This window comes from Gopherus evgoodei, chromosome 5, assembly GCF_007399415.2.
Source record: "Gopherus evgoodei ecotype Sinaloan lineage chromosome 5, rGopEvg1_v1.p, whole genome shotgun sequence".
NCBI lineage: Eukaryota > Metazoa > Chordata > Testudines > Testudinidae > Gopherus > Gopherus evgoodei.
The window spans coordinates 69779493-69806457 of record NC_044326.1 but is presented as its reverse complement, the minus strand read 5'-3'; the positions used below and the strand labels follow the sequence as shown (position 1 = coordinate 69806457).

The 26965-nt window shown below is 38.0% G+C and overlaps 1 protein-coding gene across 1 annotated transcript in view; it reads right to left on the bottom strand.

Annotated features, from left to right (window-relative positions):
* Positions 1 to 303: 303 nt before the first annotated feature.
* Positions 304 to 26965, bottom strand: part of GLRA3 (glycine receptor alpha 3) — a 154192-nt gene continuing 127530 nt past the window's right edge. Inside the window, exons 7-9 of the mRNA XM_030564998.1 lie at positions 26556 to 26770; positions 22695 to 22841; positions 304 to 7689 (exon numbers count right to left, since the gene is read on the bottom strand). Coding sequence (XP_030420858.1) covers positions 7423 to 7689; positions 22695 to 22841; positions 26556 to 26770 — 629 coding nt within the window. The 3' untranslated portion in view covers positions 304 to 7422. The remainder of the gene's footprint in view (positions 7690 to 22694; positions 22842 to 26555; positions 26771 to 26965) is intronic.

Genomic DNA, 26965 nt, shown 5'->3' with positions numbered 1-26965 from the left:
GCCTTTAGATCCACTTGTTGGGGTCATGTTTAGGAATTCTGTTTTCCTTACAAACACAAATAATCTGTTCTTAAAGGGACATTCTGTGTATGCAGGGAGAGCCAACTATTGGAGTCGAGATCTGCTGGGTGGATCAAACAGAACTGAGACCTGAAAACATTGAGCAGTATTCTGAAAAAAGTTAGCTTTATTTTTTTTGAACAAAATATCTACAATAACATGAATACCATAAACTGCACATGTTTTAACATCTCTGTCTGCAGAGAATGTTAGTTGTAATGCTGAATATAAGGTACTATAATACAAAGGAATTTAATTAAATTCATGCATGCCACTTTTTATAGAATTTTTCTAAAAAGAAATACTTCTAAATAAAAACTGCCATTGTCTTTTTAGACAGAATTCATAGGAAGATATGTTTAAAAATCAGACAAGTAATTAATACACTCATATTAATATATATTTAGCCTCTTAAAAAAGCTTGGATCACTATCACACAAGCTACTATATATAATAAAATTTTATGTTGAAAGCTTATGGCACCATTTCTTCATATACAACTCACAATTACATATCTATGGAATGTCAATATTTACTTTAGTCCATTTATCTATTAACTTCATTCTATCATATATTTTAAATTACAAATGTAAGAAATGTCTCTTGCATATTTCACAAAGATGAAAGTGAAGAAGTGCAATAATATTCAAGCATGTCAAGAATGCAGGATGAGCTGACACTCTTCTAGTATTACACCTGTTGCTTCTAGCAATCTAACCTGCTTTCACAAACCTGTCAAACTGATGATAATTCAGGAACGACTGTATGTAACATGTTGCCTGAATGCACCATTTCTATAACCATTGCAAAAAGAAAAATCTACTTCTTGCTAACAAGCAGTTTAATTTGTGATTTTTTTAAAGATTTTCATGTTAGCCTTTTAAAAAAAAATTACACTTGTCTGACATAATTGTCTTATAAATAATCATGTACCATCTTGTAGATAGAAATACTTTGCTAATTTATAGAGGTATTGTAAGAATTCATTAGATCAGCAGTTTAGAGGTCTAAGGCCAAATTCTGCTCTGTTAGATCAGATTAACTCCTACAATAGTCTACATGACAGCAGAATTTACACATAAAGGGACAATAAGTGCTAAATGTAAAACTAAGTGCACCACTTTTTTGCATCCAACAAGTTTAATTGGGCTTGATTATCATATGAACTTATTTTCATCTAATACAAAATTATTGCTAGAAAGAATACACTTGAATCCTTCTAGGGTTAAAGAAGACTTTTTATCTTTAGCTGTTCTAAACTGTGTATGAGTTTTTACTCTGAATTTTGGTTTCAACTATATTACCTAATGGTAGTTCTGGAATTTACCGTGGTACAAAGTGGAAGCATTTCTTCATTCCTGCAGTCTAAAGTGCATATCCGAATTGCTTAAACAGAAGCTTATCTAGGGTTTTAAACTGGACTTTTCATAAAGCAGCCTATAAGAAAAGTGCTTCACAAATTACCAAAGAGAGAAGCAGAGAGCTAAGAGAGGGCAAACATGTCAGAGAATTCAGAGAGACTATATACAGCTGATCTAGGACAAAAGAGGGGGGGAATCTCAATTTGTTTGTGACTTTCACCAATCCATTTAAAAAACTCGTGCCTGCTGTCAAGGTTTCTTGAAGATACAATATGGTGAAAGCAATGAGTTAGTTTAAATATGCCTTTGAATAGGTAACTTTTATAAATAAAAAGGACTATATTTTATTTTTGCCCCCATCATCTTAGAAACATCAGGAAACAATGAACACTAATGTTTTCTTATTGGAAGTAACTCAACACGAGGTTTGCTTTGTTTAGGTTTCATTTGTGCCAAGGTGTGGCATATAATCATATTCTAAGCTGCTACACTGAGGAATTTAACTTAGTAAGGCCTCACATTCTTTGCGATATGGCAGATCCTGCAATACTAGGCTTTCACCGCAATTTTGATTTTAATTCGCTTACTTTGCAGTCCACAATTTTGTATACATTTTGAGTATGTAACTAGCACTGCACTAACATTCAGTGCCTGTAAAAGGCTAAAGTGACTGGACTTGATTTCTACAGCAGTTGTAAGACTTTTAGTTTTCTGAATTTTATATTGTACCGGTCACTTTTTAAATGAATGTAATATAGTTACAGAAAAATGTCTGGTTGTATATTTTAAAAAATAGCTGTTATAATATAATACTTGAATGTTGTTTATATTGTTCCAGCAATGTTTTTTTAAAAATAGGTCTAATATGGCTTCTCCAAATTACCAGTATTCATAGAGGTCCATTATTACTTTTTCATATCTTGTCTGCAACTCAGTGGCAATTATTTTGAAGATCATCTTGATTCAGTTAGCCTCTTAACTATGAGTTAGCTGCTAAAAAATGAGGAGGCCTGTAGCTATTTGAATACAATATGATACACAGTTCTCATGGCACTTCTTCTTGTTTTCTCTCAAGAATGGAGCGTTTTAACAGGTGCTATGGTCTGGAAACTCCAGTCTTCAACCCCCTGAAGAAAGCAGATTCCAAGATTGTGCATCTTGGGGCAACCACCTAAGGAGCAAGGTACTTCTGCCACATTGCTTTCTGTCCTTCCCCAACCTTTGGCTTAGTGCTCTGGAGCCATGCAGCCATAGGCTCCTATTCCTTCACTTCTGCCTTATCCTCCCTCCTCTGGGGGAGGAAGAAGGCATGGAAGGGGAGTTAGTGCTGGTCCAAACAGCATAAACTCTTTTACTTCCTCATGGGAATCAGCCATTTAAAAGGTGACTGTAGTGTACAGCTCCTATTCTAAGCTCAGCAGTTTGCCCCAGACACATTGCACTCCAAATGCAGGAGGAGATCCTGTGGTACTGTGGAACATGAGGAGCTTGCCACATGATCACAGCTTCCTTTTCCATTATGCCTGCACCAGTTCTATGAATATGGATTTCTTTGTACCTGTGTAACTAGTATGGGCCCCAAATTATTTCTCTAGTCTCAATGCACTACTTTGGTCCTCTAACTTTTAAGTTATATGGCACAACCGCAGAAAGCAGGAGTACACAAGCTGACTTGCAAACAGTATGGAAGACACAGGGCTTTACGTGGGCAAGAAATCTGCCCTCCTTGAGTGGTTAACTAATGGCCTCTTACGTTAGCAGTCCCGGCACTCTGGAGGGCACAGGGACACTACGACCAATGCATTGGAGGCAGCAGATTAACATCTCTGGGGCAAGGAGAAGCTTTGCCTGAGGCATAACAAGTAGGGCTGGTTGAAGAATTGAAAAATTAAAACTTTTTTTTGGCCTGAAAGTGCTGATTCATCAAAGCCTAAACTTTTCATGGGAAAGGGTCAGTTTCTCAACTTGAAAAAAATCAGAATTTGTTTCTTGAAATATATCAAAATGAAACATTTAAACTTTTAGAAAGGAAAAATTCCAGTGTTACCATTTGAAATGACCTTTTTCTCATTCAGCTAATTATAGTTTTTAAATGGTCAAAACTTCTTGAAATCATCAAAATATTTCAGCTGACCTGAACTGATTTTTTTTTAAATTTATTTTACTGGGGGGATTTTTGGTTCTTGAACACTCTTCAATATTCAACTTTTTCCTATCCCAAATCGGAACATAATTTTGAAATCATGAACATTTTTGTGCATAGGAAAACAGTTTGTTAGAACTCAGCAGGAACCTCCTCACTTTTCTTCCTCTGACTTTGTATTGCCCCCTATGCACACCTGTTGCATAAATATCCCAATCTCTTCCTTAATATTTCCAGTTTCTTCCGAGGTTGGTTTGCCTAACATGAGTGTAGGATAGGTGTGCTGTGCTGTTTTGTCACCCCTTCTATATAGTCCAGCCTGGCATTATTTTTATACCATATAATCTGTTTTAAGACTAAGATCTTCCTAGCAGATAAGCCTCTGGCCCTGAGAGATCATTCCTGGATTTGTGTGGTTGGTTGGCATGCCTGCTGGTATTTTGGACTCTTTTTCCATAGGCACTAATGGGTAGCTGGTATTTTGTGACATGAGACAACTTAAAATCTTACTTGACAATTCTGTCATCTTATGATTATTTTCTTTTTATATTCAGTGGAATACGAATACTTTGAAGAAAATTTTTAAGCTATAAATTGCTGACTGGCTACAGTGCCTTTTGCTGAAATAAATGTTTCTTAGCTATGTTTCTTAGCTGATTGAAAAGGCCTTTGTTACATAGACAATTGTTACCATAAAGATCTCATAAAAAATGTGAAGTTGCCTTCTGGGGGAGAAGTCTTGACCCCATTGACTTCAGTGGGGCGAGACTACACTCCAAGTAGTTAACTAAAAGGGAAAAAAAAATCACAGCTTGTTGGATGATTGTTTAGTAGTTACAAAATAAATCACTGTAGCTTGTCCCTTCTGTCTCAACCATTTCTGTTCTTAGTACTGTTACTAAAGCAAAGACATTCCAGAAATAATCCAATAACTGATTTCTCCTATTTCTTAAAGAACATACAGAACTATAAATATATACATTTAGAAATACTTTGCAATCCCCTACAGGAGCATATACTCCCTTCAATACATGGCTCCCATTAGTATCAATGTAATACACTGCCTGTTGTCACATTAAATGCACATCATTTTAATCCATTAGGGATGTCTGAAAAGCAATCATATGGAAGGTTTATGGGTTTACAATGTATATACTGTAGTTGCTAATTTGATTACCATACAGTAGTTGCAGAAATAGTATGCTACACTCATTCCTCTCCCCTTTCCCCTTCTGTCACTCAAGGGGGGAGGAGGGCATTCATTGATAATTATTGATCTTATCTGGCTCTTCTCTACTTTTCTCTGTCCCGCCACACAATTTAGTCACTGTTAGTGCCTATTCCATTTTCTATCTTGCTCTCAAGACTTTTTGTCTTTTTTTTTTCCATCTGATAATCTTTTCTAAATCTTAGTATTCTCCCACTATTGAATGTTTAACTTTGTAATTGTGTTATTCAGTTCTGTTCAAGTGTTTTCAAAACCAGCTTGTGTATGCATAATATTCAGCCTATTGGACTTTGGAAAGTCTGGGAGTTCCTCAGCTGGTGTAAACTGGTGTAGTTCTAGGGACTGTATTTATTCCAGCTCAGGATCTGGCCCAGTACACTTTATATACTGATTCATCCAGATTTCTTTTATTGGTGTTGGAGGGGAAGATCATTGTTTTAAATAGGAAAGAGAAAAGAACAAAAGACAAGCATGGAGATTTGTATAACATTTTATGAATGCCTCATGATAATGGGCCCAATCCTACTCTTGAAATAAATGGGACACTTTACCACTGAATACAATGGGCACAGAAACGCACCAACAAATCTTTCCAGAGATTATAGTATTTAATAGTTTACAGGAGACAAAAGCCACTTGGCCAGCTTCTCACTCTTGTGTATATAATACACACACACAGGCACACATGAGAATTAATGAGTTCAGTTTTTCTGGACAGGATACATAAATATATTTGTGAAAATTATAACACTTATCCCAAAACAATTGCTCTAAATCTATTTTATGCATTAATGGGGGTGGGAGGGAGAAAACCTAAATAGGACCATATTCAAAATTAAAAAGGGTTATGCAATTGTTTTGAGACAATTTAGCACAACCAGATTGCCATTCTTTTAAAAATCCCCCTAGCTAATCCTCAAACAAAACCAATGTTGTGTTCTAATCTTCCATGCAAGGATATGTTGCTATGACTAGTTCATATGCAATATGCCTCTAGTAATGCAGCAGATGTTTGCCTCCAGTTGTTTTGCTTTTGTGTATGCACTTTGAGCTGTAACAAACTGAAAATTTTAAATGTGCTCAAAACAAACTTTTAAATAATTTGTCTTAGCTATTGGATTCCATTACAAGTTCAAAGCATCAGGTATGCTCTTGCCTGTAGCTGTCTATAGGTTTCCACATTTTAGAACTTTTTTTTTTTTTGCTTTTCATTAGAGAAGTGGCAACATTATTTACTGGAAGTCTATTTTTTTTAAATGATATAAGATCTATTCTGTAATAATTTGAAAGAAACCATTAATGTAATCTATCTAATTCTAAGTAGTGAAAATTTGCTCCAACAGTTTCAATTTCTTATCCTATCTTTTACCATGATGTGCAGTAAAAATAAAAGATTGTCCTGATATATTTTTAGAAGAACTGCTTAGTGTTTTCTAAGATACAGACTATTTTCTGCCAGTGTCTAAGAAGTCATGTCAGAATCTTCTCATTGAACAAATCATTCAAATTAAGAAAAGACTGACCTGGTTATCTTTAGGTACTTGTATATCAAACTTTCACTGATGATAATGGAAGTATCTGTGCAGAAATGTTGCCATAGTCAGCTTCAAAAAAGTTCATAAAAGTTACTTTTATCATAGGTATAGTCTAAGTAACTTATCCCTTTTGTTTTGTTTTTAATGTCACTTTTCACAAACTTATTTTGATGTCATTTTTATTTATCTGGCTTGTCTCCGCAAATACTGTAGTTTCTGAACATTTTCCTGATATGAGAAATATCTTTTAATCCTTTTGGTTTTTTTTTTTAATTTTCTCTTTCAATTTACCCAAGGGTGATTGAGTAATTAAAAGTACATAAGGGCAACAATCCTTTAAAAACAGTACCTTGTTCCCATTGTGATATGCACAGTACCAGAAAGTTTGACCAGTGGGTCGCTTCAGACTGGGCAATAGATATTTGGTGCTACTTTGCGCATTGCATTGCCATGTTTTTTAAGCTCCAGGGGAACCATAATCAATTTATGAAGTGCCTTGTATGAGTAAATTTGTTTTTTTCTTTTTTTTTTAAAAAGAACCCTATAATATAATGTGTCCTGTGCTCATGATAAAACCCATTGTCATTAAAACAAGAAAATGTGTTTGAGCTCTAAAACTCAAATCAGTAATTCATTACTAATTTTGTAAACTTTATATTCAAATTTCTGACCATCCTTTAATCTGTTACTCTGGTAGTCATCTAAGACATTAGACCCATTTTGTAATATTTTTTTAAAAATATAGTTGAATTAAAAAATTGTAAGGAACTTTAAAGAATACTGTACAATTGTACCACAATGTAAAAGTATGTATAAACAGGTTGACAGTAAAGCAGTAGTATAGTGTTGTGATTTTTACTATGAAAAAGTTGATTGTTTAGTTAGTATGAAGTACAAACTTGGTAATAGCAGATATATCTTCACTGGGTGTCATTCTTCATCTATCCAGTAGTGACTCTGCATAGCAAGTCAAATGGGATCTTTTTCTTTGTGCCTTTTAACTATCTCAGTAATCTGTATGCACATTTGTAATGGAAAACCTCTTGCTGAACATGCAAACCCCAATAGTTTGTACTACAAGCCTTAATCTTGTTGTTAGTGAATGTCCTCATGCCTAACGATTTTATAGATAACCCAATAAAAAATGTTGAAAATCAGAAAGGCTAATGGGAAGCAAGCTCTGGAAATGGTATCAATTTTCTTGGCTCGGTCAATGAATACCTTCCTCATTTCATCGAAGCTTTTTGGTGCAGCTTGGATGGGATTATTTGGCCCCTTTGGAGTAACTCTGTCTTTTGCTTGTAGACATGGTCCCATTCCATAGGCTGTAAAACTGAATCGACTTTCCCTTACCTCATCGTCCTGTTGCAAGAAAAGAAAGTAAGTTCTTCAGTTACATAAATTTCTAATCTACTGAAAACAAAGTTCTGCATCCTTACTTCAGCGGCTTTTTTAACCCACCACTTTATATTTGCTGGATGACATTTTGGTCTCATTGAAGTCAATGGCAAAATGTCCATTGAAATCAAGGAGGGAGGTGTTATAAACAGATAGCTAAGGGTTAATGTCTCTTTCACCTGAAGCACCTGACCAGAGGACCAATCAGGAAACCGGATTTTTTCAACTTTGGGTGGAGGGAAGTTTGTGTCTGGGTCTTTGTTGTCTGTCTGCCTGCTTTCTCTGAGCTTTGGAGAAGTAGTTTCTGCTTTCTAATCTTCTGTTTCTAAGTGTAAGGACAAAGAGATCAGATAGTAAGTTATATGGTTTCTTTTCTTTGGTATTTGCATGAATATAAGTGCTGGAGTGCTTTGATTTGTATTCTTTTTGAATAAGGCTGTTTATTCAATATTCTTTTAAGCAATTGACCCTGTATTTTGTCACCTTAATACAGAGAGACCATTTGTATGTATTTTTTCTTTCTTTTTTATATCAAGCTTTCTTTTAAGACCTGTTGGAGTTTTCTTTACTGGGAAATTTCAGGGAAATTGAGTCTGTACTCACCAGGGAATTGGTGGGAGGAAGAAATCAGGGGGAGATCTGTGTGTGTTGGATTTGCTAGCCTGATTTTGCATTCCCTCTGGGTGAAGAGGAAAGTGCTTTTGTTTCCAGGACTGGGAACGGAGAGGGGGAGTCACTCTGTTTGGATTCACAGAGCTTGTGTCTGTGTATCTCTCCAGGAGCACCTGGAGGGGGGAAGGGAAAAAGGATTATTTCCCTTTGTTGTGAGACTCAAGGGATTTGGGTCTTGGGGTCCCCAGGGAAGGTTTTTCAGGGGGACCAGAGTGCCCCAAAACACTAATTTTTTGGGTGGTGGCAGCAAGTACCAGGTCCAAGCTGGTAACTAAGCTTGGAGGTTTTCATGCTAACCCCCATATTTTGGACGCTAAGGTCCAAATCTGGGACTAAGGTTTGACAGGAGGGATTTCATCAACTGGTATTTTTAAATACATAATCTATTCAACTTAACTTTCATTATTTCTAATGATCTGTGATTGGACAAATTAACAATTTACTCTGTTCTTTCTCATTTAGATCCCAATTCCCTGATCTTCAGCCAAGCAAAACTCACGTTGCTCTTTTAGACAGGGATCATATCACTTGTACTGTACATAGTGTCTAGAGGCCAGGGCCCCATTGTGCTATCGTAGTACGTATAACATGTTGACATCAATTAAATTAGTGGGAATTCTGCCTGCTTGAATACTGTACATCTAATTAGTCTAATTGTTATGCCTTATCTCTATAGTTCCATATAGATACATCAAAGAAAAAGAATTCTTTTTTAAAATGAAGGGAAATTGTAAGTAAAATATTTTAAGTAGAGAAGGCTAAGGCACAGGGATCAAAACTAAGGGCCATATTCTTTGCAGTTTCTCCATTGTATATACAGAACAAATCCGTTGATGTCAATGCAGTTATTCTGGATTTATTCATGTGTGAGTGAGAATTGAATTTGGTCCTAAATCCACTGAAAGGAAAGGAAGAATTATATACATACATGTGGATGTGGTACATGTCCAAAGAGGTGGCTTTCATTTTGTGAGCACATTTTGCATCACTACTTATCCAATTACGGGTACCAGGTAGGTAGAAATGCACAGGCTCAAATTTGCTGATGTAACTTATTCTCCAGGTGCAAAAACAGATATATAAATTGTACACAGGAACTGAGACCAGGTCCAAAACTGACTGAATGTATATCCCAAAGTCTCCTTTACCTTCAAACTATGTGGTTTTTATTTTTCAATACATATCCTATTGAAGAGTAATCTAATTACTTTTGAGAAATTCATATTTGAATTAATTTAAACTCTATAGTTCTTGTTCTTATCTGATCTTGTTTAAGTGCTCTATAACCATATGCTTTTAAGATCTCTGAAGTGCAACAAAATAATAATAAAAAAAAAGTATTCACATCTTATTTCTCAAATAATGATGTAGTCCAGGAAAGCTGTTGCCTTAAAAGACTAGAAGAAAATAAAGTTACGAGTCAGACGTAGGGGGAAAAAAATCAGTTCCTTTCCATTCCATGAGAATTTTTGAGCTTTCAAAAAAAGCCCTTGTTCTGTATTAGAATGAAAAGTGGAAATCTTAATTTTTTTCATGAACCAAAAATAGACAGAATCCTATCAGATCAATTGAAATGTTTCATTTCAAAACATTTCCTTTTGATTTAGACTTTTTTTATATTTTCCTACAAACTTCTGAACCAAAAAGAATGACGTTTTTGTTTTGAAAATGTCAAAATGGATTGTCTTGAAAATTTCAAAGCTTGTTAATTTTTTTTTTAAATGAGAAGTTTGTCAAAACCATTCCTTTCCTGTGTTCAATTTTGGTGTCAACAAATCAGCATATTCTGGAAAAAACACACAAACATTCAGTTAAATTGAAAAGTTTAAGCTGACAGTCACCTCAGGAATTTTAAAATCTCAGTAATGGAATCTGAGAATGGTTGCCATTCCACTGAAATGCTTTTTAAATTTATACTGTTGCAATCCTATAAACTTATTCGCAGTTCTCTGTTTTAATAACACTTCTATAGTGGCTTTATTGTAATTAGTAATGCACTCTAGTAAACAAAAAAAGGAAAATTAACATGAAAGCAACAAAACAGCAGTAGGTTAATAAAACATGGGGATGAATAACAGAAATATAAAATGATAGGGTACAAATGTTATGACATGATTAAACAAAACTGTTTTAAACTAAGTACTTTGGTACCAGTATTTCTGTTGTCTAAAAACCTGGGAAATAACATCTTTGTTGTAATACTTTTAACAGGTGAAATATGAAGTGCTAAATTCATCTTGTGTATCTCGTGACTTCAGTGGAGTTATATGTAAGATGAATTTGGCCAATAGATTATTTTTTTTAAATACCCAGAACTTGACTAAGGGCCTTGCCCTCTATATACTTGGTACTGGATGTAGGGTTTACTACAGTGAGTAATTCCATTGACCTAAAATAAGTATTTGATTTCTTGCAGTAGTAAGGACTACTCTCAGAGTGTGTCTGCTGGATCAGGCTCTAAAATGGGACACAAGACTCTGTTCTATGTTACTAACTAAGATTAATCTTCTGAATGCTCCCTCAAAGATATCTGAAAATAATAAAATCATCTCAAATAACGCTGATGGTCCATTTGTTTTCATAGGTGGATTTTTCTGTTACTTCTCTTGGAAATATAATTGGATTGTGTCCCTGACCATCTTGGCAAATATCCATAGATGGACCTATTCTCCATGAACTTATTTAATTCTCTTTTAACCCAGTTTTATTAATATATAATTAAATGGACCAGCTCCTCAGCTGGTGAAGCCACTCAGTTGGAGTTATGCAGACGTACACCACCTAAAGATCTGGACTATAGAATATCCCATTCAAAATGCACTGAATGTTGATTTGAAAACTTAAGTCTTCATTTTAGGATGTCACGATGAAGCAATTTTTCTTTTCTTTTCCTTTACATGATTATCTGGTGCATCGTCTTTTTATGTAATTGATAAAAAGGAAAAAATGAATTAATACTTATTTATAGAAGCCTTTGCTGACGTTTTAATATAAACAAGAGGTTTTCATGCATACTACTTAACAAATTAATCATTAAAAATTGTTCAAAGTCTAGTTACATATATTTTTATTAGTATAAATATTTTACCAGCTCTTTAACTATTATAATAATTAACGAGTGCTCCTAAATATAGGTGAAGATTTTTGAAACACAACCAGAATCCTTAGAGGCTTGAAGGCAGTGAGCTAGGTTGGTTTATTTGTATATCAGTATCACTATATTAAATACCTAGGCATAAAATGATCAAAATATTTAAATTATCTTGAGCTCAAGATGTTTTCTGTTTGATATATGCTTGAAATAATTTAATCTTCCTGAGGAATAACACACGTTTGCTGAAATATCTTTGCTATAATTTTTGGCTGTAAATAATACTAATAGTTTTAGGATGTATTTATAACCTTTGAGTTATTTTGAACATTTTAATGTTTTACTCTCCACACTTTTTTGCAGAAAGCATTTATAGTTGAAAGCTGAATAGGTTTTTTAAAATATGTATCCAACCAAGTTATTTCTCTTAGCTCTGATGTTAATTTTTAAGCCTTCCTTGGAATAGCAGAAAGTCAAATTTTAATTCCCTGTTTTAATTCCAGATGTACACAGGTCAGTATCGACTACAGAATTAACAAAACAGGTACCTTTTTAATAACACTTCACGTCATCACATACAGGTAATAATGAGTCCACATGGGGGGAAAACATCATTTCAGACAAAAGAAAGGGCCTTTGTTAATGATTGTGTATCACATTATGACAAATGGGACATCTTCTACATAGTTTACCCTTAAATTTGTACTGTAGATTTGAGCCAAAGTCCCGTCTATATGTTCTGCACTTCTCAAGCCATTGCTACGTCGCAATGATTCATTGATTTCATTTCCATCAAGCACTCCCCCAAAATACTTTCATCAAAATGGAGGGAAGACCAAAAAGGAAAAAGCAAAACAAAGGAAAACAAACAAATACATGTGATTTATCATTAAAAGGTATAATTAATCTAGTCTGTGCATCTATTTTCATTATTAAAGATACCATGATCTTTAGGTCTATGAAAACAGAATAAAAAAAGTTGACTATTCCTTAGAGGTAAGTATATTGTATTAGAATTTAGTTTAAAAATTGAAACTGTATTTTTCAGTATATGTACAATATTCCTCTGTGCTTGTTTCTTTTGAAATAACAAGAAAAATAAACTCAATATGGACCAATTATGTATGTGTTTTCTATCTCTGTCTCTTCTATTGTCTCTTTCTGCTCATTCAGTGCTTTAAAAACAAAAGTTTATAAAGTAAGTGGTTTTTAATTCTTAAAGTTCAGATCAAATAAATTAAAGTATATTGAAAATGATTTGTTGCAGGCCAGATCCTGCACATCTGTTTCGGGCAAACAATCACTGACTATATAAGGACTATAGTAGCAGTTCTCAGGTTTGGAACTTAATGTTTATCTCCAGTTTCGGGGATTGTCTCAGTTGTGTTTTTAATTCATGTCATACTTGGTCCAAAGGTGGCCAATGTTTTTTTTGTTCATTAAAAAATATTTTTAAAACAATTTCAGCCAGGAATAGAGTTGAAGGTTAAATCTCATTTCCATTCTCTCCACTGCATCAGTGATGATAGACTCAAATAGTCATTTGTCTGTTTCTATCACAAACATCTCTGCACTTTTCTTCATGCTTCTCTTTTATGCATGGAATGTTCTCCAGGAATCTATTCATAAGGCCATTATCCACTCCTTCAAATCCATCCTTGCAACCTACTTCTGCTATGATATCTATCAGGAAGGCAACAGTGACTAGAATACATGACATGTTGGTTTAGATGACTTGAATGGAAATAAGATTAGGCTATAAATAATACAAATGTATAAGTAAAAGTCAACAGTAGTCTTTTTCTGTACTTTCCCATGAGAGTTGGATTGAGTCTTCAAAAACAAAATCCACTTTAAATAATTTGGAACCAAAGTTAAGATCACACCACTGTAATCACTATCTCCATTACAGTTATCTCCCTACCTCCTTCCTCCTTTTGTTTATCAAACTCACTTGTTTCAATTCGTCTCAAATTAGACTGTAAGGCCTTCAAAGAAAGGACTTCATTTTCATATGTTTCCATCCATCTAGCACAAGGGGGCTAGTCATGACTGGGAGCTATCACTAGAGCTAGTTGATGATAAATGGTAAATATTTTTGTGAAAATAGTCAATTTTTTTAATTAAAAATGAATTTTGAATTTTCAACCAGTTCTAACTACCACAGTATGAATCACAATGTCTAGATTCTGTGTTTTGCCAAAATCTAGATGTGAAAATTGTTTCATCTTGAAAAATGTTGCAGACAGTTCAGAGTAAATTATAGATTTGCAGTATTAAAAATTAAAACAGCCAAAGCTTTGGGCCACATGCTTTGCCTGTACAGAAAAACCCAAGCAGGGGCTAGACAACACTGATTCCACAAATGGAAAGTCATTTTGTTAGGAGGGGATTCTGTATCCTATGGAACTGGTAAAGTTCCATCCCTGTAAACCTGTCAGTTTCCCAAGATTGTAGGTGAATAGAATTGTCTAAAAGGCTTTTTCATCCCTAAACTCCCTGCTTCTATAATCTTCCTAGGTATAATAGAGAACAGAATGGCAGCTCTAAATCATAAGAGGGAATTTAAAGTCCGGTTGTTTGAACACCTATCCTGGTATTTAATTTCTCTTCAATCTCCTGTTGATTTCCTGGTTAAATAAAGGTCACTGAAAGTTATTTTCTTTATATGATGCATGTTAAAGAATGAAGTCAAATAAAATTTAATCCCTGGGAATCCGTGATTGTTAACCTTTGCCAAATGAGTCAAAATGTACACTAAACTTTATAATCCACTGGCTACAGTAGCTCAGTGGGAAAGTGACAGCATAACATAGCGTTAAAGTGTATTTGTTAATTTACTAATTTACTAAATACTATATTTAGAAAATGTACTGAAACAATCATGTTTGTTCGAAAGACTGTTTAACTCTGTTTTAATCCAGAAGACTTCAATTATTTTTGTTAGCAGTGTGAGTGATCTATCAAATGTTTTCTCAAGGAGCAATGTCCTTTGAGTAAATGTATCCAGTCCTTTTTATAGTTGCCCAATAAGAAAGTGTTAAATAAGGCTGTAAGAAAAGGGATACTGGCAGAGTTGTCTCCAGACCTGCAAGCTAGAATTAAATCCAGAGGTGGGTTTGGAATCCACTTTCCTGGAGATGGATATCAGCATTAGCCAATAGCATCCTCTGCTCACGAGCCACAAAAAGCATAAATGTCAATTGCAAATAGAGCTGCCTGCCTTTCCATATAGAAAAAATTGACTTCAATAGAAAAGACGCAAACAAATTCTGAGGATGCAAAATGCAGTAAGCAGAGGGGATAAGTAGTGTGTTTGTGTTTTTGTTTTTTTGTTTTTTAACACCACTGAAATGAAAAACATTCTTTAAAAGGCAAAAATGTAAACCCAAAAACATAACAAAAGGAGAAAATGCACACTGCAAGTTATTCTTAACCCCCCCCCCAAAAAAAACTAGAGCTATCAGATTAATATTTAGCAAAAATGGTTGTTTTGCTTTTTTCAATCATTCACCTTTTAAAGTGTAACAATTAAAGTATGTATGAAATACTATCATTAGCACTTTTCAGTTCAATTCATAGAACGAGGAAATCCAGGCATAGGGTAGCTATAGAAATTAATGAATAAAATGTAGGAATATTTTAAAGAAATAACAAAAATTAAAATGACAAAATACTTGAATTTTTTACTGTGGCATTGATTTTTCTCTGTAATTGCTCTAGTATGAATGCAATTAAAGTGAATATTGTCACTTTATGTAAATTGCTGCAATAGGTTTGTCTCATTCAATGCTACATATTTTAAAATCTTAAATGTTTGTTCATATTGTTGTCTCTACACACTTTGCCCCATACTGCCTTGGTATATGTGCACACAACTCTTACTCAGGCAAAACTGACATTTAAGTCAGTATCTTCTGGAATGTGGTCCGATATTGCAGCCTTGGAGTCCAATTTGAGCTCACTGATACCAGTGTGTAGCAGAAGTAATTTCAAGGAGGTAGACTGGGGTAGGAGCAGTGTGAAATCGGAACTAGGCCCCGGAGGTATTGGAGTTTCAAGGGCTTGTACCAGTAAGGCACTGAATATTCTGGCCTGATCCACCAAAGCACAGATATCAATGAGACTATGCTTGTACTTTAAGTTTAGCACATGTTTAAGTGGTCGTCTGGATCAGGCAAGAATGTATAGCACCTTGTGAGTCCATCCCCGAGGCCTTTGAATTGGATTAACTGCTAAAGAGGTGTACTGGGGGAAGCTGAAGTCTTAAAAAATGGGAGATGTAAATGAAGTTATTTTGATTCTAGAGGAGGAAGGAAATATATTACTCTACCAGCCTATGCCCTTGTGCTTAGAATACTCAATCTGTTTTTCACTCTGACTTTGATCACGTGGTGAAAAGAAACTATTTGAAATCAGGTTTCAGAGTAGTAGCCGTGCTAGTCTGTATCAGTTTTTGTTGTGTAGTGCGTAGATGCTGGTGAGTATTTGCTTCAGGGTGGGGGGCAGTCTGTAAGTGAGGACTGGTCTGTCTCCCAAGGTCTGTGAGAGTGAGGCCAGCCCTTGCTTACAGACAGCCCCCCAACCTGAAGCAAATACTCACCAGCAACTACACACCACACAACAAAAACAGTAACCCAGGAACCAATCCCTGCAACTAATCCCATTGCCAACTCTATCCACCTATCTATTCAAGGGACACCATCGCAGAACCTAACCACATCAGCCACACCATCAGGGGCTTGTTCACCTGCACATCTACCAATCTGAGATGCCGTCATGTGCCAGCAATGCCCCTCTGCCATGTACATTGGCCAAACCAGACAGTCTCTACACAAAAGAATAAATGGACACAAATCAGACATCAGGAATCATAACATTCAAAAATCAGCAGAACACTTCAATCTTCCTGGACACTCAATAACAGACTTAAAAGTGGCAATTCTTCAACTAAAAAACTTCAAAAACAGGCTCCACTGAGAAACTGCAGAACTGGAATTAATTTGCAAACTGGACACCATCAAATTAGGCCTGAATAAAGACTGGAAGCAGATGGGTCACTACAAAATCTAATTTTCCCTCTGCTCATACTCACACCTTCTTGTCAACTGTTGGAAATAGGCCACCTTGATTGCATTGGCCTCCGTTAGTACTACACAAGTAATTTTCCCTCCCTTGGTATTCACCCCTTCTTGTCAACTGTTAAGAATAGGCCATTTCCACCTTAATTGAATTTGCTTGTTTGCACTGACCCCCCATTTGGTGAGGCAACTATCTTTTCATGTGCTGAAATATATATTCTACTTACTGTATTTTTTTACTCCATGCATCTGTTGAACCCCGCTGAAATGGGTTCTAGCCCATGAAAGCTTATGTCCAAATTTGTTAGTCTCAAAGGTGCCACAAGGACTCCTCATTGTTTTTATTTGCAGCAAAGAATCCTGTGGCACCTTATAGACTAACAGACGTTTTGGAGCATGAGCTTTCGTGGGTGAATACCCAGTTCCTCAGACGCATGTAATGGAAATATCCAGGGGCAGGTATATATATGTGTGCTAGCAAGCAAGCTAGAGATAACGAGGTCAGTTCAATCAGGGGGGATGAGGCCCTGTTCTAGCAGTTGAGGTGTGAAAACCAAGAGAGGAGAAACTGGTTCTGTAATTGGCAAGCCATTCACAGTCTTTGTTCAATCCTGAGCTGATGATGTCAAATTTGCAGATGAACTGAAGCTCAGCAGTTTCTCTTTGAAATCTGGTCCTGAAGTTTTTTTGCTGCAGGATGGCCACCTTAAGGTCTGCTATAGTGTGGCCAGGGAGGTTGAAGTGCTCTCCTACAGGTTTTTGTATATTGTCATTCCTAATGTCTGATTTGTGTCCATTTATCCTTTTCCGTAGAGACTGTCCAGTTTGGCCGATGTACATAGCAGAGGGGCATTGCTGGCATATGATGGCGTATATTACATTGGTGGATGTGCAGGTGAATGAACCAGTGATGGTGTGGCTGATCTGGTTAGGTCCTGTGATGGTGTCGCTGGTGTAGATATGTGGGCAGAGTTGGCATCGAGGTTTGTTGCATGGATTGGTTCCTGAGCTAGAGTTATTATGGTGTGGTGTGCAGTTACTGGTGAGAATATGTTTCAGGTTGGCAGGTTGTCTGTGGGCAAGGATTGGCCTGCCACCCAAGGCCTGTGAAAGTATGGGATCATTGTCCAGGATGGGTTGTAGATCCTTGATGATGCGTTGGAGGGGTTTTAGCTGGGGGCTGTATGTGATGGCCAGTGGAGTCCTGTTGGTTTCTCTCTTGGGTTTGTTTTGCAGTAGGAGGCTTCTGGGTACACGTCTGGCTCTGTTGATCTGTTTCCTTATTTCCTCGTGTGGGTATTGTAGTTTTGAGAATGCTTGGTGGAGATTTTGTAGGTGTTGGTCTCTGTCTGAGGGGTCAGAGCAGATGCGGTTGTACCTCAGTGCTTGGCTGTAGACAATGGATCGTGTGATGTGCCCGGGATGGAAGCTGGAGGCATGAAGGTAGGCATAGTGGTCGGTGGGTTTTCGATATAGGGTGGTGTTAATGTGACCATCACTTATTTGCACCGTGATGTCAAGAAAGTGGACCTCCCGTGTAGATTGGTCCAGGCTGAGGTTGATGGTGGGGTGGAAGCTGTTGAAATCATGGTGGAATTTTTCCAGAGTCTCCTTCCCATGGGTCCAGATGATGAAGATGTCATCAATGTAGCGTAGGTAGAGAAGAGGTGTGAGTGGACGAGAGCTGAGGAAGCGTTGTTCCAGGTCGGCCATGAAGATATTGGCATATTGTGGGGCCATGCGGGTGCCCATAGCAGTGCCACTGATCTGGAGATATATATTGTCATCAAATTTGAAATAGTTGTGTGTAAGTATAAAGGCACAGAGCTCAGCAGCCAGTTGTGCTGTGGCATAATCGGGGATAGTGTTCCTGACAGCTTGTATTCCGTCTGTGTGTGAGATGTTTGTGTAGAGAGCCTCTACATCCATGGTGGCTAGGATGGTGTTTTCTGGGAGGTCACCAATGCATTGTAGTTTCCTCAGGAAATCAGTGGTGTCACGGAGATAGCTGGGAGTGCTGGTGGCATAGGGTCTGAGTAGAGAGTCCATATATCCAGACAGTCCTTCAGTGAGAGTGCCAATGCCCGAGATGATGGGGCGTCCAGGATTGCCGGGTTTGTGGATCTTGGGTAGTAGATAGAATAACCCTGGTCGGGGCTCTAGGGGTATGTTGATTTCTTCTGGTGTTAGTGTAGGGAGTGTCCTGAGTAGATGCTGTAGTTTCTTAGTGTATTCCTCAGTGGGATCTGAGGGAAGTGGCCTGTAGAATTTGGTATTGGAGAGTTGTCTGGCTGCCTCCTTTTGATAGTCAGACCTGTTCATGATGACAACGGCACCTCCTTTATCAGCCTCTTTGATGATAATGTCAGGGTGGTTTCTGAGGCTGTGGATGGCATTGCGTTCTGCACGACTTAGGTTGTGAGGCAAGCGATGTTGTTGTTCCACGATTTCTGCCTGTGCACGCCGGCGGAAGCATTCAATGTATAGGTCCAGGCTGTCATTTCGACCCTCAGGAGGAGTCCATGTGGAGTTCTTTTTCTTGTGCTGTTGGTGGGAGGGCACCCGTGTATCAGTGCACTGTTCAGTGTTGTCCTGGAAGTATTCTTTGAGTCGGAGACGGCGAAAGTAGGCTTCCAGATTGCCACAGAACTGTATCATGTTGGTGGGGGTGGCAGGGCAGAAAGAGAGTCCCCGAGATAGGACAGACTTTTCTTCTGGGCTGAGTGTGTAGTTGGATAGATTGACGATATTGCTGGGTGGGTTAGGGGTACCACTGTTGTGGCCCCATGTGGCAGGTAGGAGTTTAGACAGCTTACAGTCCTTTTTCCTTTGAAGAGAGGTGAAGTGAGTAATGTAGATCTCCTGTCTTATTCTAGTGAAGTCCGTTTGTGTAGAAGTTTGGTTATTAATGAGAGTCTCCAGGTTGGAGAGCTCTTTTTTGATGTTTTCCTGTTTGCTGTATAGGATGCTGATCAGGTGGTTCCTCAGTTTTTTTGATAGAGTATGACATAATCTCTCACTGTGGTCTGTGTAGTATGTAGATAGCAGTGGATTTTTTACCTTTAGTCCATTTGGTGTGATGTCCATCCGTTTGCATTTGGAAAGGAAGATGATATCTGTCTGTATTTGTGCAAGTTTCTTCATGAGGTTGATGGATTTCCATTCCATACGGCTAAATGCAGTGCCTTGCATGGTGTCAAGTATCAGAGGGTAGCCGTGTTAGTCTGGATCTGTAAAAGCAGCAAAGAATCCTGTGGCACCTTATAGACTAACAGACGTTTTGGAGCATGAGCTTTCGTGGGTGAATACCCTCTTCCTCAGATGCATGTAATGGAAATATCCAGGGGCAGGTATATATATGTGTGCTAGCAAGCAAGCTAGAGATAACGAGGTCAGTTCAATCAGGGGGGATGAGGCCCTGTTCTAGCAGCTGAGGTGTGAAAACCAAGAGAGGAGAAACTGGTTCTGTAATTGGCAAGCCATTCACAGTCTTTGTTCAATCCTGAGCTGATGGTGTCAAATTTGCAGATGAACTGAAGCTCAGCAGTTTCTCTTTGAAATCTGGTCCTGAAGTTTTTTTGCTGCAGGATGGCCACCTTAAGGTCTGCTATAGTGTGGCCAGGGAGGTTGAAGTGCTCTCCTACAGGTTTTTGTATATTGCCATTCCTAATGTCTGATTTGTGTCCATTTATCCTTTTCCGTAGAGACTGTCCAGTTTGGCCGATGTACATAGCAGAGGGGCATTGCTGGCATATGATGGCGTATATTACATTGGTGGATGTGCAGGTGAATGAACCAGTGATGGTGTGGCTGATCTGGTTAGGTCCTGTGATGGTGTCGCTGGTGTAGATATGTGGGCAGAGTTGGCATCGAGGTTTGTTGCATGGATTGGTTCCTGAGCTAGAGTTATTATGGTGTGGTGTGTTTTTATTTGAAATCAATTAAGTGAAATTAGCATGCCTGAGACCCAAAGTAAACTTCGCATTTACAATATTGCAAAAGCTTCTACCTGAGAGAAGCAAGAGAAATGGACCAAAAAATCATCACATAATGGATCATGCAATATAACTATTAATACTCTATGATGCCTTAATTTTTACCTGACCTGCACTCTTCCCAGTTCTCTCTCTCTCAGGCCCACTGCTAAGACTTCAAACTTGGAAGCTGCTTTCAGAGAGCTGCCATTATTTCAAAAATAACCTGCCACAAAAGTGCCTTTCCTCCTATATGGCTGAGGGAAGTGCACTTTCTGTTAGTCAGCACAACATACAATACTCCCTACTCCCCGCAACCCCACTTTCTTCCTCATGTTCAGTCAGAGCTAGATTCTGAAAGCCCTTGATGGGCCTGAGCCTCAGTGGGCACAGGCGCAAACCCAGTATTGGGCAGAAGATTCTATGGAGGCATCTTCTTGGACATGAATTTGAGTTGTAGTCAAAGGGGTCATTAGCCACCTACAGCAGCACTTTTCACCCTGACACCTGCAACCTGAATCCTGTCCTAGTGCAGAGGGAGGGGTGGGAGATACTTGAGAATAAGCATGGTCCACCCTACACCAACCCCAAAGTGGTGGCTCCCTTCCTGCAGGGCTGGGCCAGCTCTCCCTCCAGGCATTGTGACCTGGCATACAGGGTTGCAGAGCCACTCGTATTTGGCCTGGCTGCCCCTCCATCATGACAGAGAGTTTGACCGGGCCACATTTAAGTGAGTGGTGGTGTGACCTGCTGCATGGTTTGCAGCACCACTCAGATTTGGCTCCTTTGGTTTCATGATAGCTGTAGATACAATTGAACCCATGGAACCAGGCCAAAGTTGCCCCTGGACAATAGTTACATAAAATATAGGAACTGGCCTTTATGTGAGTGGAATTTCTGAAAACGCTGGACAAAGGGCATGGGCTTGGAACAAGCTATTGCAAGCTTTTTTTATGTAAACACCAATCCTTCCCTACAGACCTTACCATTGTAGGGCTAGTTCTTGCAGACAGGAATCTCCAGGCATGCTGTATTGTGTAATAGATTTATAATATGTTAGCAATATAAGGGGAATAAGCTGATAAATCACTTTATGCTTGTGACCTAAATAATAATTTGAGCCCAGGTCTCCAGGAATTGAAAGACTTTTGAGTTAATTGACATGCTCTCCTTTAATACAATTTGAAATCTGATACACAGCAATATTCTACATACTGGCCTCATCCAACTTGTGTAAAAGCCAAAGAAAGATTCTCACTGACTTGAATAGAAGATGGATCAGGTTCTTGATGAAAGGCTGAGGGGAAAAGTAATGTCTCCACCATTTTTCCCCTATTAAAAAATCAGCAATGAGTAGTGGAAGTCTAACTCACATAGTTGAGTACTGTGGCCCAAATTCTGGAAGCTGTTGCTCAACATTTACTCTTTGTTAAGAGAGGACTTGTAGGATTTGACCTTTGGACCAACCCTACTTGTGATGAATAGTAACATACTTCACAAGTAGTCCCAATAGATTCAACAGAGGGCACAGAACCTCAGCAGATCATAGCTCTGTTGAAGTTAAGTGATAGTTGTATGACAATTTATACCAGCTGAGGATGTGACCTCCCCAGGAGTAAAGGTGGCACAATCTGGTACTCAAGTACTATTTTAAAGAAAAACAGACTTAGCTGCGTTTAACAGAAAATGTACTTTCTACCAGCAGAAAAACTCATAAAAAGTGAACTTTTATCAAAAACTGCATTTAGATCAGATACATCATTAGAGCTCAATAGAAGTCCTTAGGGCCAAATTAAGAAGCTATACTTAATAAATTTCCATGCAATTGTGTGTGCCAGCAACATCCACAATCGTGGAGTACTCTAATGGTGCTTTCACAGGGTAAAATTCATCCCTGGACAGTGGGGCCTGCACATGACTCATCCACAATTTAAATCTTCCTTAATCCCCCTTTTGAGGATTTAAGTAGAATTTTTATGTGGTCCTTGTGCTGACCCACTGCCCAGAGTGAATTTCACCTTATGTTACCATTTTATTTCTACAGCCACTTTAAGCAGTGCCATCCTTACCAACCAAAGCCATTCTTAGCGCAAATCCGTCTCTCTCTCTCTCTCAAAGATGTGAGTATTGCTAGTTTGTTTGTTTTTTTACCTTGTTCTTCCTCCTCTTCCGGCGGAATCTCAGAAGCTCTTTATGCTGTCTTGACACAAAATTTACAGCTGCATACTCCAGAAGTGCAGAAAATACAAAGAGCAGGCATACTGCCATCCAAATGTCGATAGCTTTGACATATGAAACCTATGGAGAAAGAGACTGAAAATATTAGAAACACAGATGTGTATTTCAGTATCTCATAATACCAGGGGGAAATAAATTAGTGTCCCCAGACCACCACACTATTTTTACCAAGGAAGCACTAGCATTAAAGCTGCTTATATAACAGAGGATGAAAGGTTCAGTCTTTATTCCCTACAATTTAATTTCATGGAAAAATATATTTCTTGCCTCTTTATGAGCAAATCTTTGCACAAATGATTAGTACTTCATGAACATTTCTTCATGATCTGCTGTACACTGCATTTAATCAAAACCCTGATAATGTAAAGGGAAAAGCAGAAAGATCCAAAAATTTTTAAATTTCTGGATGGGTATGGTCCATCTTCTGCAGACATCTGCTCAAACAGCACAAAAAGGGTGGCATGTAGCTAAAACTGACCAGCAAGAAACTTCTCTGGGATAGGGGAACTCCCCAGTAGAATAAACCTAATGCAGTTTAGGGGCTGTGTTGGAGAAAGAAGAGGTTGTAATAAAGCAGAACTCTGCTGACGTTGGGTCTATTCAAAGAGCCCCTCAGCTGCAGTAACTCTTGCTAGCACTGAGGAAGTGCATGTTGGCCCTGTTCCCTCATGTGCTGCTCCTCTTCTGTGGAGCACAGTCACAGATGCAATGTGGCTCTAATCCAGGGCCTGCTCCTACTCTGACTGAAGCCAGTTAGGGGTTTGATGTTTAATCTAACCAGAAGCAGACCCCAAATATGTGATTTTTAAATGTATGCAGTTTTCCCAGATATAATAATTTGTTCTCTTTTTTTCATGTGTATGTAGTGTAGTTGTTTTCCTAGTTGTTGAATCTTTTAGTTTTCTACCTCTTAAGTATCTGTTATTATAGGGCTGTTATAATAATTGGGGCCTAGTTGGCCTACCTAGGGTTACAACCTGGCAGGTATTTGACTGTCTTGGCTGGTTTGTTTATTTTAATGGATTTGCCAGAAAACTAATTTAATCTGCTGACTTTTTTTTAAATGGGTCTAAAGATTTGCATTATCACAATGGATTGGGATATCTAGTGTTTGTGTACAGCTGACAATGCTGCAGTGATCCCACTTCTGAAGTTTAAGTAGAAAAATGCTGTTCTCAATCTTATCTATATGTGTGTTGGGGGCAGGGATTTTGGAGTTGCCTTGTGATTGAGGGTTGGGGTTGTGGCAGGCTTCCCTTTTTGGGGTGGGTGGGTGCCGGTTTCTTTGCATGTCAAAAGTGGTAACTCTAGGCCTACCCCATTTGTGAGCATAACTGTGGGAAAGTAAGAGTTTATAAAGGGTTACAATAACTCACAACAATAAATATAGATGGAGCAAGGTGCAAAAGGGAGACAGACTGACCTAGTCCAAACAAAAAGATCTACTAATATAACCCAAAGACAGTGTTAAGTTCATGTAAACAAGAGAAAGTGGGTTTGGAAACCAATAAACCCAAATTGGTGTGTGGGAAATTAGGCCTACTGGTAGATGAAACAATGAGGGTGGGCTATTCTACTGATCATTCCCCTTTGGGATCCTTAAGAGAAGATTTTTGGGGGAAATTGAAGGTGGATGCTACCTGACTGAAAGATGGAAGAATAGGAAGGAGTGAGCTTCACCATGATGGCTGCTACCTCGCTCCATTTCCTGAAACCCTGGGATTCACTGTAACAGCATTGGTCCTTCACTGTCTTGATCCTGAGAGATATCCTAACCAGACTGGGTCAAAGAGATGGATCCAGATAACACTGGGATTTAGCCAGAGCTAGTGGAGATGGCAAACACCATTTGCGATGTGAAACTTTGTCATACTTCCCCCAAACTTCTGTGTCTTTTCCTTCCCTACCTTATTTTTTTGTCTTTCCTATTGTCTCTTTGCCATCTGTTTAATAAGAGTCTGGCTTAGCTTGCTGAGGCTGCACATTTTGCAACACCACTCTGAGCCCGTGACCAAAGAAATGGTTAAAAGCAATGCCCCAAATAGCCTGATGCTGGTACAAGTTCGCCAGGTATCAGAGTGGCTAATAAGATTGTGTGCCATGCCTGCGTTTCTCCAAAGGAGAAGTTGCAAGAGTGAGTCAACACCAAAGGTAGAAGCTGCATTTTCTATTGTTACTGTGTGTTTTTTCTCTCCCCTCTTGTGTATTTATCTTATATCTTCTAGGAGACAGGATTGGACTTTAACAACAACTCCTCCTGCCCGTCTCCACTTTTCCTCCGCCCCAAAAAACAAACAGTTATTACCACCTATAATACCATCTAAAAGACTATTTGCAGTTTAGTTGGAACCATGCTGGTTCCAGGAGATACGAGAGACAAGGCAGGTGAAATAATATCTTTTGTTGGATGAATTTCTGTTGATGAAAGAGGCAAGCTTTTGAGCTTAAAACAGTCTAAAAGACTGTCAGACATGGTTTATTTTCTGTTTATAGATCCTCTACAGTGAAACGGAACAAATATTCCTTATATAGTTTACATTTTAAATGCTTTTGCTGTTTTTCTTTCTTTTTTATCTTTATTAAAAATCTTTTAAATCTTTTATTAGTGTTTGCCATGGTAATTAACTGGCTGAGATCTCTATATCAAACCCCAAACCTTTGGTGAAAACTGTTCAGTATTGGACAGTATAGGGTCATGGTCACACTTTTGGCTCTTTGGGCTCATATATTCCATCAAAATTAATGCAGCAGGATCCTACACTGTGGGATACTAAGCTTTCTATGCAACCAAAGGCATATTTATTTTGATCAGAGGACAAAAAGTCTGGCTCCAACAGCCAGGAAAATATTTATACAAAAACAAGAGGGGTAACAACAAACATATCAAATTATTCCCATTGATTTCTGTGGGAGTTTAGGGTGATTAGTCTTTCCTGTAAAAGAAAACTTTTAATGACACTTAGGCAATTTAAAAATGGACAACATAAATTTGTCTGGGGATTTCACCCATGCTGCTGACAAACACCTTTGTAAAACACTTTGGGCTAGACTGTCACTTTTACTCAGCCAGGCAGTCAGAGTGTGGCTGTGGAGGTGATACTTGTCCAATACTCCTCACTGTAAGAGGATGGTGAAGGGGTGTTCTAAGGATGAGCCCTCGATCCATGAGAATAGCTGACCAGATGCATATAGTAAACTCTTCAATTAAAAGAGAAATAACTTGTTGTGCCCCCAGAACCAGGGTGGGGAGCTGGAAAGAGATTGTTACTCTGTAAGTCATAATTTTTGATTTGTCTCTTGGTGGGAGAATATAGCTACATGCTGCCCTTCTACTCAAGGCAGACTGTAAAGCTGCAATATTCTCAATATTTGCTAAATACATTGGCTTGTATCACAATCGAGAAAGGAACAAACTCATCACAGACCAGCATATAAAAATCTGGGCAACACTAGTGGAGCAGTGAAGAATACAGTTTCTTCAAGGTTCAAAATCTGTACCATTGAAGTCACTGGAGTTAAGCCAGTTGAGAATTTGGCCCAACAGATCAGTTGGTAAAGAAGTAGGATGTGTTCTGTTGAATGAAAAATTAAAAAAAAACCCAGATCAAAGTGGTTTATCTCCCTTCTGTTCATCCTTAATGAACAAATTTGTCTGTTAATAGGAAGAGCACATGTTGTAAAGGTTTTTGAAGGCCTCTGACAGCCATACAGAATCATCATTTGTACTAACACAATGATTCTGGTATAGTACAAGCAAAGTAGTTTTTAGCCTACCTTTGGAAGTGATGCTCGTGAACCTGAGCTTTGTGTTGTCATGGTCAGCACAGTTGTTATACCTAAAGCCACTCTGGCTGGTGCTGCATCCATATTGATCCAAAACGACACCCAGGAGAGAATGACAATCAGGAGACTCGGTATGTACATTTGAATGAGATAATAACCCATTTGTCTTTCAAGGTGGAATCGAACTTCAATGCATGTAAACTTTCCTAGTTGTAACCCAAAAAAAAAAAAGTTTCATGAAAAATAGGAAAGCTATTTTCATCGCTAACACACACTCTAAATAAAACATTTATATAAGCAGTTCAACTAGACTTGTCTTCTAGTGGAGTTACAACTGTTTTGATTGCTCTTTCAGTGTACATAAATTTCCCCATCACCATAGGAATGTCTGTTTGGAGAAA